This window comes from Azolla caroliniana, unplaced genomic scaffold, assembly GCF_043228905.1.
Source record: "Azolla caroliniana isolate FFs.n. ecotype wild unplaced genomic scaffold, voAzoCaro1.0.p SCAF_5, whole genome shotgun sequence".
NCBI lineage: Eukaryota > Viridiplantae > Streptophyta > Polypodiopsida > Salviniales > Salviniaceae > Azolla > Azolla caroliniana.
Window position 1 is genome coordinate 24,711,077 of NW_028230440.1, and position 16,576 is coordinate 24,727,652.

Genomic DNA, 16,576 nt, shown 5'->3' on the forward strand with positions numbered 1-16,576 from the left:
ATCGCTACGATCACAGAGGTATCAACATGTGTCAGTGTGGTCGTATGGATATGCTTGAATACAGAGCCATCGCTCTTATGTTTCAGATGTTTAGTGCGGGTGCGTTGGCCATACAACAACATTTCATTTTTTCGTTTTCCAAAGAATTAGAGTGGCGCAGTGGAAGCATGGTGAGCCCATAACCCATAGGTTCCAGGATCGAAACTTGGCTCTGATATAAAGAGTTTGTTGGTGTCGTCGGATTTATAGCCTCGAAACCTGAACCGTCGCTCTTATGTTTGACATGCTTAGTAGTTGTGTGTCGGCAATACAACAACTTCTTAGGAGGTACAAAACAAGAGGCAAAGCGGTAACTCTTTTTAGGATCTTCATAGAATTTGAGTGGCGCACTGGACGCGTGGTGGGCCTATTACCCACAATTCACTTTATTGAAATGTGCATGTGCTATATAGCCTACATCAGTGTGGTCGAATCGATCACCTTGAATCCCGAGGTGTTGCTTTTATGTTTTGTATATTCCGTGTTGATGCCTCGTCAAAATAGTAACTTCTTAATCGGTATGATCGCAGAGGCATCATTACAACAACTTCTTTGTAGGTACAAAACGAGAGCCAAAGCGTTAACTCTTTTTAGGATCTTCATAGAATTTGAGTGGCGCACTGGACGCATGGTGGGCCTATAAGCCATAGGTCACAATATTGAAATGTGCATGTGATATATAGCTTACATAGGTGTGGTCGAATAGATCATCTTGAATCCCGAGCCGTCGCTTTTATGTTTTGTATGTTCCGTGCTGATGCCTCGTCTAAATAGTAACTTCTTAATTGGTACGATCACAGAGGCATCAATATGTGTCAGTGTGGTCGGATTGATATGCTCGAATACTAAAGTGTTAAGAAACGCATGTAACCATTCATGCGGGAAACGTGAACAGCTAAAAGCCCTGTGTATATAAAGGGCAGGAATCTTCTTTAAGAGGTAGCGTGTAATTTCAGAGTATAGAGCGTTTTTCTAATAGAATACTATCTTCTCTGATCTCTGATCTCTGTGCATATCTTTCTCTATTATGTACTGTTAATCGTAAGGGTGTAGGCGTAAGCGCGGATCCCATCGCACTTCCTAAGGAGTTCGGTTGTAGCCGTCTCCCTTATACGCTACTAGGATACGAGAGAGGATCCCATTATGATTTACGGTACGAAGGTTCTATTCCTTGTAACACGGTCACCTTGAGGTGTACCTCGAAGGACTTACTGTAGACAGTGTTCCTAATTGGTAACACGTTGGGCATGCCTGGTGATCTGTGATTTCTCGCAGACGAACAACGAGGGATGGATGTCTAGCCGTAAACGACCCAGAGAACCGACCCGACAAGTCCGACCACTCACGAGGTCCATCACACGCCAGATAGAGGAGCGTGCAAGGCAAAAAGCTTGCCTTAGTGATATCTGTCCGGATGACAAAATCTACTCCACGCTCACCCAACACCGCAACGTCAAGCAGGAAGTTCTGTCACCACACGAGTACCGTGATCTTTCGCTACCCTCCATCACATCCGGAATGGCCTTCTCCTACCCACGCTTTAATGCCGAAACAGACTCCGCAAGCCACATCCGGCTATTCTTGAACGTTTGGAACGCGAATCACAAGGCGCAGTGATTCCAGAAGAGGAAGTGCACCAATAAAAAATGACAGAGTTTCATTTAACTCTGGATGGTAGAGCCACGTTTTGGCATTCACAAATGGATCTAACAACAATCCACACCTTTGACCAGTTGTAGTCAACATTTCTGCGATTTTTTCATCGGAGGGTACCTCAACGCGAAATCATCAAGTAGTTCTACACGATCAAGCAACTGCCAACATAATCGGTCACGGACTTTAGCTTAGGCTTCCAAAATCTACGACGGAAATTAGAACGAGCCCCAACAAATGACGAGGCTAGGGAGATGTTTGTGGCAGCCCTACAGAGGCCTATCAGGACGATGCTCAACACAAGTAGTGTGAAAGGGGAAACAACCAATCTGGTCATCGAGCGAGCATTACAGCTTGAGTTGGAGGAAGAAGTGGAAGGATTTTCTCTATCCGCATTAATACAGGCATTCCCTCAGGACGAGGAACGCCACTTTCGTCACGCTATTCAATGCACAATTTGCCTCAAATCGGGGCATTCCGCGGTGGAATGCAATATGTGAATTCACTTCCCAATTTGTCACTCAAAGGCACACACGGTCGAGCAACATGAGTACAATATGCTGAACAAACCTACGCCCACAGTACGACGCGTAGAACCACAGCGACCAGCTCGCTGAAATGATCCAATGCACCAAGAGGAACGACCCTGATGTACGGATCGAAATCCATGTGATGACCAGCACTACAACAATCACCAAAATAACAACGATTCCGATGAAGAGGAGCCAGAGGACGAAGAATATCGGGGCAAGCACCAATATAATACAGGAGGGCGTCGTTACGACAACCAACGTTCGGCGAATAGGCGTGCTAGATTCAATGGGCCGCGCTCACAAGGAAAGCATTGACAGTATAGGGACCAACGACGTTACGACGAAAGTTCGGAGGATGACCAGCGCCAGGAGTCACGCAGGGACTAATCGCAAACACCCCGGAATTCCCGGAGAATGCAATAAGACCAGGAGGAGCCATTGACGCTTGGGGATAGGAATCCGCCACCAGTTGCAAAGAAAGGAGAGTCCAACGTACATTGTTTTGCCTGCCAACAGCCCGAACACTACGCAACTCAATGTCCACTGCACAAGGGCAAAGGACCAGTCGTAAATACGATTACGGCGGAAGTTCAGCAGGTTAAGACACGGCAACAAACAAAGAATGTTGACTGGGCTATACAAGATGAGGTACGCAAAGCGGCCCAAGCATGGGTAGAAAAAGCAAACGCGGCAAATATGACGTGTATGCAGCAGGAGTCTGCAACCAATGTTGGGTCACTAGAAGAGAACATCATATCCTCGAACCCCATATGGCAAGCACTGGCAAGCTACGAAATACTTATGGAAAAACTCCTTCAACTAGTTCCACGATTTCGGCAAGCCGGGGAGGGACTGTTACACCCTGGTTACATCACCTTTATTCTCTGTCCCTTCGGACAGAGATACACATCGATTTCCCAGACAATAAATCTTTCCTACCTAGTATGTTTACATGAGCCGACCTATCCCCAATTATGTACTCCTCATCAATACTTCTGCCCGCGTGTAAGGGCCAGTTCACACTCTCCATTCACTGATTCCTCCTAGCGACAGTTTTCTCCACAACAGCGTGGGAAAGGCGTTCTCACGGTCACCTTGAGGTCTACCTCGAAGGACTCCGAGTAGACAGTGCTCCTACTCGGTAACACTGCATAGAATTGGAGTGGCGAACTGAACGCGTGGTGGGACTATTACCTACAAGTCCGAGTATTGAAACGTGGTTATAATATATAGCTTACATCGGTCATACAACGACATCTTAGTCGGTATGAACCAAGAAATCGTTTTATCATTTTCCAAGGAATCAGAGCGGCGCAATGGAAGTGTGGTGGGCCCATAACCATAGGTCCCAAGATCAAAACCTGGCTCTGATATAAAGAGTTTGTTGGTGTTGTCGGATCTATAGCCTCTAAACCTGAACCGACGTTCTAATCTTATGTTTGACATGCTTAGTTGTGGCGTGTCGGCAATACAACAACTTCCTAGTAGGAACAATTCGGGAGCCAAACGGTTTTGTTTTTAGGTTCTTCATAGAATTTGAGTTTTGTTTCTAGGTTCTTCACAGAATTTGAGTGGCGTAGTGGACATATGGTGGCTCAATAACCCATAGGTTCCAACATTGAAATGTGCCTCTAATATATAGCCTACATCGGTGTGGTCAAATCGATACCCTTGATACCTAAGCCGTCGCTATTATGTTTTGTATATTCCGTGTTGGCGCGACGGCCATACAACAACATCTTAGTAGGGATGATCCGAGCCTCAAAGTGGTAATCTAATATAAAGAGTTTATTGGTGTAGTCGGATCTATAGCCTCAAAACCCGAACCGTCGGTCTTCTGTTTGACATGCTTCGTAGTAGTGTATTGACAATACAACAACTTCTTAGTAGGTACAATTCCAAAGCTAAAGCGGTAATTCTTTTAAGGTTCTTCAAACAATTTGATTGGCACAATGGATGTGTGGTGGCACTAACCTGCATAGCAACTTCTTAATTGGTATAATCGGAGAGGCAACAATATGTGTCATTGTGGTCAGATCGATATGCTCGAATATGGAGCCGCCGCTCTTATGTTTTAGATGGTCAGTGTTGGCATGTCGGCCATACAACAACATCTTAGTAGGTATGATCCGAGCGTCAAAGTGGTAAAACTTTTTTTATTTTCGAAAGAATCAGAGTGGCGCAATGGAAGCATGTTGGGCCCATAACCCACAGGTCCTAAGATCAAAACCTGGCTCTTATACAAAGAGTTAGTTGGTGTCGTCAAATTTATAGCCTCGAAACCCAAACCGTCTTTCCTATGTTTGACATGCTTAGTAGTGGCGTGTCAGCAATACAACAACTTCTTAGTACGTACAAAACGAGAGCCGAAGCGTGGTGGGCCCATAATCCATAGGTCCTAGGATTGAAACCTAGCTCAAGACTTTACTCGTGTGGTGTTGTCCGTCGGAATAGTAACCGACGAACAGGAGCGCAGAAACATAGAATATAGTAAAAACGTAACGCATGTAAGAGTTCACGCGGGAAGCGTGAACAGCTAAAAGACCCTATGTATATAAAGGGCAGAAATCCTCTGTAAGAGGTAGCATGTAAATTTGGGTGCATAGAGCGTTATCTTAATAGAGTGCTATCGTCTCTAATTCTTGTGCATATCTGTGGTTAATCTACTGTGTGTCTGTGATTCTTGGTGGCGTATTGTAATCGTAAGGGCGTAGGCGGGAGTGCGAGTGTTGTTACTAGTGCACTGTCTGAGGAGTTCGGTTATAGCCATCTCCCTTATACGCTACTACGATACGGGGTGGTATCCCATTACATATTACGGTACGACGGTACCATTCGTTGCAACGCAATCACTTTGAGGTCTAGGTCGAAGGACTGACCGTAGACCGCGTTCCTAATTGGTAACATGTGGTCAGATGTATAAACTCGAATCCCAAACCGTCGCTCTTATGTTTGTCACACATAGTAGTTGTGTGTCAGCAATACAACAACTTCTTAGTAGGTATAACCGAGGAATATGCATGGTCGGGTCTTCGGACCTAGTTTTCCTCTCCGGTCCTTAGCTACATGCACATATGCAAGACACCCGAATACCTTCAGATGCCGGTAGGACACTTCCTTACTGGTCTAGACTCTCTGTAGCGTGTCTCCGTCCAAGGGCTTGAGGGTGATCTGTTTATCACATATGTCACCGTCGACAGTGCCTCAGCCCAAAACTTCTTGGGTAGTTTTGCACGCGCCAGCATACTCCGGACCCTCTCCATTATGGTTCGGTTCATCCTCTCGGCCAGCCCGTTTAGTTCCGGCATCTTCGGCACGGTAAACTCGAGTCGGATTCCCTTCGAGCGACAATACTCCTCGAACTGCCCCCGGTATTCACCTCCGTTATCTACTCAAACTGCCTTTAGCTTCCAGCCGGTTTCTCTTTCCACTCTCGCGTGGAGCTCTTTGAAGACGGATAACACCTGATCTTTCGTCTTCAACGGTGTGGCCCACAGCTTCCGGTTGTGGTCATCTATGAACGTCACGAAGTACTGCGATCCGGCATGTGACTTTGTGTCCACTTGACATACATCAGTATGCACCAACTCCAATGGTGCATTACGTCTCATCGGTGGCCTCGATCGGAAGGAGGTCCGGTTTTGTTTACCAGCCAGACAATCAGTGCACTTCTCCAAGTGCACGTTCTTCACTGGAATGAGGTTGTCGTCTGCAAGCCTCTTCATCCCCTTCTCGCTCATGTGACACAGCCTCTTGTGCCACAGCTCACCGGCAGTGTCGGATGCCACGTTCACTTCTTCCGGGCATATGCGGGCATTCATCAGGTACAATGTGTTTACCTTCCGGGCCCGAGCCACAATTAGGCTCCCTTTGTTGAACTTCATAACACCATTCCGGATGCTACCCGTGTAGCCTTCATCATCTAGCCGACCGGCTGATATCAGGTTCAGACGAACCTCCGGAACGTGTCGGACATCCTTCAGCAGCAGCTTGCATCCGGTTGGTGTTGTCAACCACACATCTCCTATGCCGACAATTCGGCATGTACCTTCATTCCCCATCCGGACACAGCCGTGATCACCGGCTGTGTAGGATGAGAAGTATTTCCGGTCCGGGGTGAGGTGGAACGACGCTCCGGAGTCGACCACCCAGGTCATCTCGTCGCCGGCAAGGTTTAGCTCACTCTCCTCGGTGATGAGCATCAACTCTTCTTCACTTGCCGTCGTTCCCTTCCGGTCCGGCCCCCTCCGGTCTTTACCGTTTCGGTCCGGTGTCCGCTTCGAATCGGTACCATCGGTTTCCTTGTCTTTTCGGAAGTGTTGACAGTTCTTCTGGAAGTGTCCCGGCTTGCCACAATAGAAGCAGGTAGGCCTCCCCCTTGACTTTGACCGTGTCCCCGACTTCTCCCGATTCTGGGGACTACGGTTCCTTTGTCTTCCGCATTCCGATTCGGTAAGGAGCACTTTGGAGTCGGAGCTCGTATCCTTATCTTTCCGACGCACCTCCTCATCTAGCAAGCTCGACTTCACTCTTGCTAGGGATAACCATTTCCCTTCCAGCCCGGCGTTGCCCAAAGTGACAACCAACGTCTCCCAGCTATCCGAGAGGGAACCGCACAGGAGCAGCGCTAGTACCTCATCGGCGAGGGGTACTTCCAATGATGTTGCCTGGTGTATCAACCCCTGGAAGGCATTCATGTGCTCCGCCATGCTGGAGCCATCTTGGTACCGGAGTCTTACTAGCTTCCGGAATACAGAAACCTGGTTGACAACATTTTTGTTCTGAAACATAATGCCAATCTTCTCCCAGAGCTCATGAGCCTTGCTCTCTTCATTGAAGTTGTTGTATAGGCTCATGTCAATGAAGCACCGTATGTACGCCGTTGTCTTCATGTGCATCACCTCCCATATCGTGGCGTCGATTTTGTCTGGTCTCTTGTCCCCGAACTGAACCGGCAACCAAAGATCTTTAACCACGAGCATGTCCCTCATCTTCGACTTCCACACGGAATAGTTGGAGCCGGTGAGCTTGAACATGCCTCCCAACAATTCGTCCATTTTCTGTGTCGTTTCGCTCTGATACCACTTTGTCAAGGAATATGCGGACTAGTCTCCGGCAACAACCGAAGAGTGAATCACTTTGTACAGTCGAACACAGAAGAAATGAAGAATGGAGGTAAGTGCACAAACATAAAGAAAAAAAAAAGAGAATACACAGGATATTAACGTGGAAAACCCTGAGAGGGAAAAACCACGGGAGTCCACAAACTCCAAACTATCACTATATCACAATGATTACAACAGTGAGCGCATGGAGGCAACGACCTCGTGCTCACAATCTTCGCCACAGGCGGCGGTTACAACAGAGGCAATGACCTCTCTATATCTCTCTCTCTCTCTCTCTCTCTCTCTCTCTCTCTCTCTGTACACGGTTGCTCTCTCACAATCGTGACAACGACAATGACAACCTATACACTAAGTTTGCCCTAAGTCATATTTATACTAAAATGACTTTTCGGCTATTTACAAATATAGCCCCGATGGACTCTCAAAAACATATTTACGAATATGTCCCTTCATCCGGTGAGCACTCCTCACCGGGCCTGCATCATCCGGCGCTTGCCGGGCACTCATCATCCGGTTCTCACCGGGTCTTCCATTTCCGGGTACTCCTCATCCGGTTCTCACTGGGTCTTCCATTGCCGGGTACTCCACATCCAGTTTCGGCCTCGGCCGAGTTTGCTCATCAACACTGTTCTTCTCACTTCCCATCCAGAGGGACCTGTTTCCTAACATAATCAGAGAGGCAACATGTGTCACTGTGGTCGAATCGATATGTTCGAATACGGAGCATGCGCTCTTATGGTTTAGATGGTCAGTGTTGGCATGTCAAGCATATAACAACATCTTAGTAGGTATGATCTGAGCGTCAACATGGTAAAACTTTTTTTATTTTCCAAAGAATCAGAGTGGCGCAGTGGAAGCGTGGTGGGCCCATAACCCACAGGTCCTAGGATCGAAACCTAGCTCTGATATAAAGAGTTTGTTGGTGTCATCGGATTTATAGCCTCGAAACTCGAACAGTCGCTCTTATGTTTGACATGCTTAGTAGTGCCCTGTCGGCAATACAACAACTTCTTAGTAGGTACAAAACGAGAGCCAAAGCGGTAACTCTTTCTAGGATCTTCATAGAATTTGAGTGGTGCATTGGACGCGTGGTGGGCCTATAACCCACAGGTCGCAATATTGATATGTGCCTGTGATATATAGCCTACATCGGTGTGGTCAAATCGATCACCTTGAATCCCAAGCCGTCACTTTTATGTTTTGTATGTTCTATGTTGATCCCTCGTCAAATTAGTAACTTCTTAATCGATATGATCGCTAAGGCATCAACATGTGTTAGTGTGGCCGGATCGATATGCTCGAATACGGAGTCATCGGTCTTATGTTTAAGATGTTCAGTGATGGCGCGTCAACTATACAACAACTTCTTAGTAGATATGATCCGAGCCTCAAAATGTTTCGTTTTCCAAGGAATCAAAGTGGCACAGTGGAAGCATGGTGGACCCATAAGCCACAACTCCTAGGATTGAAACCTGGCGCTGATATAATGACTTTATTCGTGTGGTCAGATGTATAGACTCGAATCCCGAATCGCTACTCTTATATTTGACATGCATAGTAGTTGCGTGTTGGCAATATAACAACTTCTTAGTAGGTACAATCCGAGAGCCAAAGCGATAATTCTTTTTAGGTTCTTCATAGAATTTGAGTGGCGCATTGAACGCGTGGTGGGCCTATTACCCACAGGTCCAAGTATTGAAACGTGTCTGTGATATATAGCCTACATCGGTGTGGTTGAATCGATACCCTTGAATCTCGAGTCGTCGCTTATATCTTTCGTATGTTCCGTGTTGATGCCTCATCTAAATAGCAACTTCTTAATCGATACGATCACAGAGGCATCAACATGTGTTAGTGTGGTCAGATCGATATTCTGGAATACGGAGCCATCGCTCTTATGTTTCAGATGTTTAGTGCGGGCGCGTCGGCCATACAACGACATCTTAGTAGGTATGAGTCGAGAAATCCTTTTTTCGTTTTCCAAAGAATCATAGTGGCGCAGTGGAAGCGTGGTGGGCCCATAACCCATAGGTCTCAGGATCGAAACTTGTCTCTGATATAAAGACATTGTTGGTGTGGTCGGATCTATAGCCTCTACACCCAAACTGACGTTCTTATCTTATGTTTGACATTTTTAGTAGTGGCGTATCGGCAATACAACAACTTCTTAGTAGGTACAATTCGAGAGCCAAAACGGTTTTGTTTTTAGGTTCTTCATAGAATTTGAGTGGCTTAGTGGACATATGGTGGCTCAATAACCCATAGGTCCCAACATTGAAATGTGCCTCTGATATATAGCCTGCATCAGTGTGGTCGAATCGATACCCTTGATTCTTGAGATGTCGCTCTCATGTTTTGTATATTCAGTGATGGCGCGACGGCCATACAACAACAGCTTAGTAGGGATGATCTGAGCTTCAAAGTGGTAATCTTATATAAAGAGTTTATTGGTGTGGTCGGATCTACAGCCTCGAAACCCGAACCGTCAGTCTTATGTTTGGCATGCTTCGTAGTGGCGTATAATCGGAGAGGCAACAACATGTGTCACTATGGTCGGATCGATATGCTCGAATACGGAGCCGGCGCTCTTATGTTTTAGATGTTTAGTGTTGGCATTTCAAGCATACAACAACATCTTAGTAGGTATGATCCAAGCATCAAAGTGGTAAAACATTTTTTATTTTTCAAAAGAATCAGAGTGGCGCAGTGGAAGCGTGGTGGGCCCATAACCCACAAGTCCTAGGATCGAAACCTAGCTTTGATATAAAGAGTTTGTTGGTGTCGTTGGATTTATAGCCTCAAAACCCGAACCGTTGCTCTTATGTTTGACATGCTTAATGGTGGTCTGTCGGCAATACAACAACTTCTTAGTAGGTACAAAACGAGAGCCAAAGCGGTAAGTCTGTTTAGGATCTTCATAGAATCTTAGAATCTGAGTGGCGCACTGGACGCGTGGTGGGCCTATAACCCACAAGTTGTAGTATTGATATGTGCCTGTGATATATAGCCTACATCGGTGTGGTTGAATCGATCACCTTGAATCCCAAGCCGTCACTTTTATGTTTTGTATGTTCCGTGTTGATGCCTCATCAAATTAGTAACTTCTTAATCGGTATGATCGTTGAGGCATCAACATGTGTCAGTGTGGTTGTCAATTATACAACAACGTCTTAGTAGATATGATCCGAGCCTCAAAGTGGTAATCCTTTTTTTGTTTTCTAGGGAATCAGAGTGGCGCAGTGGAAGCGTGGTGGGCCCATAAGCCACAAGTCCCAAGATCGAAACCTAGCGCTAATATAATGACTTTATTCGTGTGGTCAGATGTATAGACTCGAATCCCGAACCGTTGCTCTTATATTTGACATGCATAGTAGTTGCATGTTGGCAATATAACAACTTCTTAGTAGGTACAATCCGAGAGCCAAAGCGGTAATTCTTTCACTGAACGCGTGGTGGGCCTATTACCCACAGGTCCGAGTATTGAAATGTGCCTGTGATATATAGCCTACATCGGTGTGGTCGAAATCGATACCCTTGAATCTCCAGCCGTCGCTTTTATGTTTTGTATGTTCCGTGTTGATGCCTCATCTAAATAGCAACTTCTTAATCGGTACGATCGCAGAGGCATCAACATGTGTCAGTGTGGTCGGATCGATATGATCGAGCCGTCGCTTTATGTTCCGTGCTGATGCAAGAATGGTTCCAGTCACATGGCATGAATATAAATGCTGAAATGCAAGAATGGTTCCAGTCACATGGCATGAATATAAATGCGATGTCCTGTTTCATTATAGCCTGGATTGTCCAGACTTGGATATGATGAAAGTGGAAAAGAATTGCATCAACCAAAATTTGATCATATAAGAATATGGTCCAGCTCCACAATGCCACTTGGGTGAAAGAAGGCTTATTACAAGGCTCTTTTCTTCACTTGACAGCTGATAAATTTATCAAGTTATTTTGAATGGATTCACATATCTTATATCTTAGTGTGAAACTGCAGCCCAAGACCACTTCAGATCAGTCAGAGATGGAGACAAGAAGATCATGCAAAGCTCTAGAGAAAGAAAATTACGAATTGTAAGCATCCCATCTTGTAAACCAGTTGTGAATAACAAAAGACTTATGGCTTGCCATACCAAAAAATGAGCATGTTTGTAAGTCCAAAAGAAGTGTTCTGTAGATCATGGCAACACCCAGTGGGGTCTTGACTGATCCCTTGGGCCCAAAATCTTCATGTCCAATACCTGTGTACAAAAATACATATGATCAACCTTCAGCCTCCCATGATCAAGGTAGGGTTAGAATTCAATATTGTTCTTGCAGAAAAAGGTGCTTCCTAATCATAGGTGCATATTGAAAGTAAGGTACTCATTTATTTGAAAGGTTCAAAGATGGGTAGCTCCATTTCCTGGGATCCCAAAAGACTCTAGAAAAGGGTTAGCCCTCACTAAAAATCGCGTTCCCTTAATCCAGAACCTAAAAAGGAAAAATTTCACAAATTGAACAAAGATGAGCATGACACTGGCAGGGAAAAAGTCTCACTATTTGGATATATTTTCTTGCCATCGACATATATATGTCACTCCACGAGACCGATAAGGAATTCAGCTAAGAATCAAAGTGGCATAGTGGAAGCATGGTAGGCAAATAATCTAACAGAAACATAACTAACATAAGAGTGACATAGTGGAAGCACGTTAGGCACATAATGTAAAAGAAACATATCTAGCAATAAGAGTGGTATAGTTGAAGCATCTTAGGCACAAAATCTTTAAAACAAACATAACTAATAATAAGAGTGGCGTAGTGGAAGCATGGTGGGCTGATAAATCACAGATCCATCACAGATCCAAGGATCGAAACTTGCCTATGATATCATGCATACACTTTTATGGTTGGAGCAATAATCTGCAATATGGAGCCTCCTTTTAGACATTTTTAATCTTTGGCATTAGATTTAGATCAAGCGACAAGCTTAGTTTACACCACTTCTGCTATGCTCTAATGGTTATTTAACATCTCTACGCCTTCTCAATAATTGGGTCTTGTTAATAATATGTCCCAAGATTGAAATCTGGCAGAGTTGAATCTTGGTACTATATAACCCATGAGTCCCAAGATTGAAATCTGGTTCTGATATCATAGTTGGAGCATACATACATAGTCATCACATGGATGTGGCTAAAGTAAAGATACTAGCTTGGGATCCTAGCATCACCTCCTCACATTATAAATGAAAATATTGCATTTTGATTCCTTGATTTCGTGCAAAGAAGTACCAAAATAGAGAAACTCTTCTACAATAGCAAGGCCAGGAAAGAAAATGATATTTCTCATTAAATATTGCGAGAAGCATGAGTAATTTCAAAGGCCCAAAATATGTTGATGGATAAGCAAACATTAGAGATCTGACTTTACAGCATTCTAGCCATTACTATTTAGGAAGCCAATATCATGTTGTCTTGGCAAAAGCCACCCCCTTGTGATCGTAAGGTCAGAACATGTATCTAGTCCACTAAACATGTTTGATAAAAAGTATTAAGACAATTTTTTTTTACAATATATGCGCCCCATCACAAAAAAAAACAGATTTGGTGCTCCAACACAAGATTTTCCAATCATGATAAGTTTATTGGCTGTGTGTATCCCGCCTGCGCATATATATTTTCCATGCAAATATATGCAACACCACACTGCTCATCCAATTGTACTAGTTCCTCAAATGCCCATCTCCCTAGCTTAACATTGCCCCATTTTCCACAAGAACCCAGTATATTCTGGAATAGAGAATGATGGTCAAAATGGGGAACCTTGTCAAGCAAAGCTTGCACCTTATCAATGCATCCTGCACGGCAAAATAGATCGGCCATACATGTGTAGTGCTCTATTGTAGGAGTGATAAAATAAACACCACACATTTCATCAAAAAGCCTTTCTCCCTCCTTCAATACGCCTGCATGGCTACATGCATTCAGCAAAATAACAAAGGTAATTGAATTCGGCACAATATTTTCGGCCCTCATTCTAGTATAGGTATCAAAAGCCACATTGGCTTTACCTAACTGTCCATATCCAGCAACAAGGGCACTCCATGACACAACATTTCTCTCTGGCAGATTCTCAAACACTTCTTTTGCTTTATCTAGCTCAGCACACTTGGAATACATGTCCACCAATGCATTGCCAAGCACGACATCTTTACACAATAACCCTTGTTTTCTGACCTCCGCATGTATCTCCTCCCCAATCTCTAAAGACCCCACAATGCCACAAGCTTTCAAAATGCAGAGATAAGTTACCTTGTCTGGACAGATTCCAGCATCTCTCATTTGCCCGAAGCATGTCAATGCTTCTTCTCCGAGTCCATTATAGGAGTACCCACCAATCAGGGCACTCCATGACATGACATTCTGCACAGGAAGTTGGTCAAACACTTCTCGTGCTTTCTCTAGTGAAACACATTTGGAATACATATCTACCAATGCAGTACCAAGAACAATATCTTTTCCCCACAGCCCTTGATTTTTTATGTCTGTATATATCTCTTCTACCATCTCTAGGGATCCAACAGTGCCACAAGTTTTCAAAACACAAAGATAAGTTGCCACATTTGGACAAATACTTGCAGCTTTCATTTGTCTAAAGCATTTCAGCGATTCATTACTGAGTCCGTTTTGGGCATACCCAACAATGAGGGCACTCCAAGCAACACCATTCCGTTCTGGAAGCTTTTCAAACACTTCTCGTGCTTTCTCCATTGCACCACACTTGCAGTACATGTCCACTAACGCATTTCCAAGCACGGGATCTTTCTCTAATAACCCTTGCTTTCTGATGTCAACATCTACAGCTTCCCCAATCTCTAGAGACTGTACGATGCCACAGGCTTTCAAGATGCATGTATAAGTTATGACGTCTGGAAAGACTCCCTCATCTTTCATTTTTCCAAAGCATTTTAATGCCTCGCTACCACACTTGTTTTGAGCATAACCAGAAATGAGGGCATTCCAAGTCACAATGTTCCGAACTGGAAGCTGTTCAAATACTTCTTGTGCCTCATTCAGTGCACCGCACTTGAAATACATGTCCACCAACACATTTCCAAGCACACCATCTTTCTGCAATAACCCTTGGTTTCTGACCTCCCTGTCTATTTCTTTTCCAATATCAAGAGACCCCACAATGCCACAAGCTTTTAGAACAGAAATATAAGTTATCACATCTGGATGAAGCCCCACATCTTTCATTTGTTTGAAACAATCCAATGCTTCATAGCCAAATCCATTTTGGGCATATCCAGCAATAAGAGCACTCCATGATACAACATTTTTCACCGGAAGTTGTTCAAACACTTGTCGTGCTTTCTCTAGGAAACCACATTTGCAATACATATCGACCAATGAGGTGCCAAGCACAGTATTTTTCTTTAATAACCCTTGATTTTTAACCTCGGCATATATACCTTCGCCAATCTCAAGGGATCCGACAATGCCACAAGCTTTCAATGTGCATATGTACGTTACTGGATTGGGCAAAACACCTACATCTTTCATTTGTAAGAAGGATTTCAATGCTTGGTCACCGAAGCCATTTTTGGCATATCCCGATATCAAGGCATTCCAGGATACGACATTTTGGAAGGGAATCTGCTCAAACACTTTAAGTGCCTCTTCTGATGCACCACACTTGAAATATGTTGTAATGAGAGTGTTGGCGATATAAACATCCTTGGCAAGTAATTTATCATTGAGAATATCAGCATGTATTGCTCGTGCCTTCCATATATTCTTCTCTTTCCCACATGATTTTAGGAGATTTATAAGTGCACTTTGGTCATGAAACTTAACTTTTGGCAGCAGCCCATCATCATCAATCACTTTAACCGTGGAATAAAGCGAGTTGTGCTCTTTTAAATTGTCTTTGACATAAGCAGGACTGGAGACAACATGGACCAATAAGGGTTTTCTTGTTTGTTTGGGACAACAATCAAGGAAATTAGGGTTTATCTGTGAAGAAAGCCATAGACAAAACATAAGAAAACAAATGCAGTGAATCCTAAATGAGAAACATTCGACAGTTGCAGTGGTCTTACCTTGTGGTGATGATGGTTGGCCCAGAAGTTCGATGGGTCCTCAGAAGAAGAAGAAGAAGAAGAAGAAGTCACACAGGGGCTTGGTTTCTTTGGTGGACATAGGCCAGAATTTAGAGCAGGGCACTCCATAACCATGTGGAAACCATGCTTTTGGAGAAATATGTAGTTACTAGTGTTTGAACAGGGCACTCCATGGCCATTTAAACACCAACACTAATCACAATAATGTGATTGAGACATTTGGATACCCTGATTCATTAGTATGTACATATAGGATGAAATGCCGGAAAGATTGCATCTGAAGGACGGAATAAATCCTTCTTTAACAACTCGGAGTGATGGGATTTTCATAGCCTTGGACCCGATGATGATTTATTGATGTCTATGGTTCTTGCCGCCCATATGATTCTAGGAAGTTGATGTTAGGGAGTTTTTTGAACCTTAAGCATGTACTTGCTTAAAAAAGAGTGTGTGTGAGAGAGAGAGAGAAGGGGAAAAAATATGATGTTCCATTAGTAGTGTCAGAACAAGTTTTTAGACTATTTGTTCGTGAAGTTTTGTGGTCGTTACGAAAACTTACAGAGAAATTTGCCGCCCTTTCAAGTTTGTTTCAATCTATGCAGTTATGATGTTTGACACGAGAGCAAGAAGCGGGTTGATATTTGTCGATTGGTGTGGTATTGATGGTGTTTGTGAAAATTTCAAGTGGCAAAAATGTATCAATTCTACAAATCATGAGAAGACATATGCTACAATTATTTGTGGGAAAGATGTAGTCATGGATGGTTGTGATGTTCACAGTTGTCATGATTCTGTTAATGCTTTGGTTTCTAATTTTATGAAAAAAACGAGAAAGATGTTAGGGATTGTGTAGAAGAGGATGTTATAGAGGTGGTGATAGAGACCAACTTGATGTTAGCAACATTTGATAAGTGCTATATTCTATTTTTCCTTGCTCCCTTGAACTAAGAAAGCATTACAAACATTGTTGCAACCTCTTTGGTTCATGTTGTGGTGAAGGGGAGAAAACATGGGAGTGGTTTCATGGGATCATTTGTCTACTCCCAAATGGTTAGGTGGTGTTGCAATATTGAATTTGGAAGTGCATTTGATGGCCTATACATTTGCAT

General features: G+C 43.9%; 1 protein-coding gene and 1 non-coding gene across 2 annotated transcripts; one reads left to right on the forward strand and one right to left on the reverse strand.

The window, feature by feature from the left end:
- The first annotated feature begins 8,187 nt into the window (after window positions 1-8,187).
- On the forward strand, window positions 8,188-8,259 carry TRNAM-CAU (transfer RNA methionine (anticodon CAU)). The gene has a single exon. It is a non-coding gene; the product is annotated as a tRNA-Met (tRNA).
- Window positions 8,260-12,097: 3,838 nt separating this feature from the next.
- Window positions 12,098-15,725, reverse strand: LOC147864573 (pentatricopeptide repeat-containing protein At2g03380, mitochondrial-like). The gene is made up of 2 exons (XM_087320505.1): window positions 15,447-15,725; window positions 12,098-15,360 (listed from the first exon to the last, which is right to left on the reverse strand). Exons 1-2 carry the CDS (start codon window positions 15,579-15,581, stop codon window positions 12,973-12,975), a joined length of 2,523 nt encoding a protein of 840 aa, XP_087176631.1. The 5' UTR covers window positions 15,582-15,725; the 3' UTR covers window positions 12,098-12,972.
- Between the last annotated feature and the right edge of the window lie 851 nt (window positions 15,726-16,576).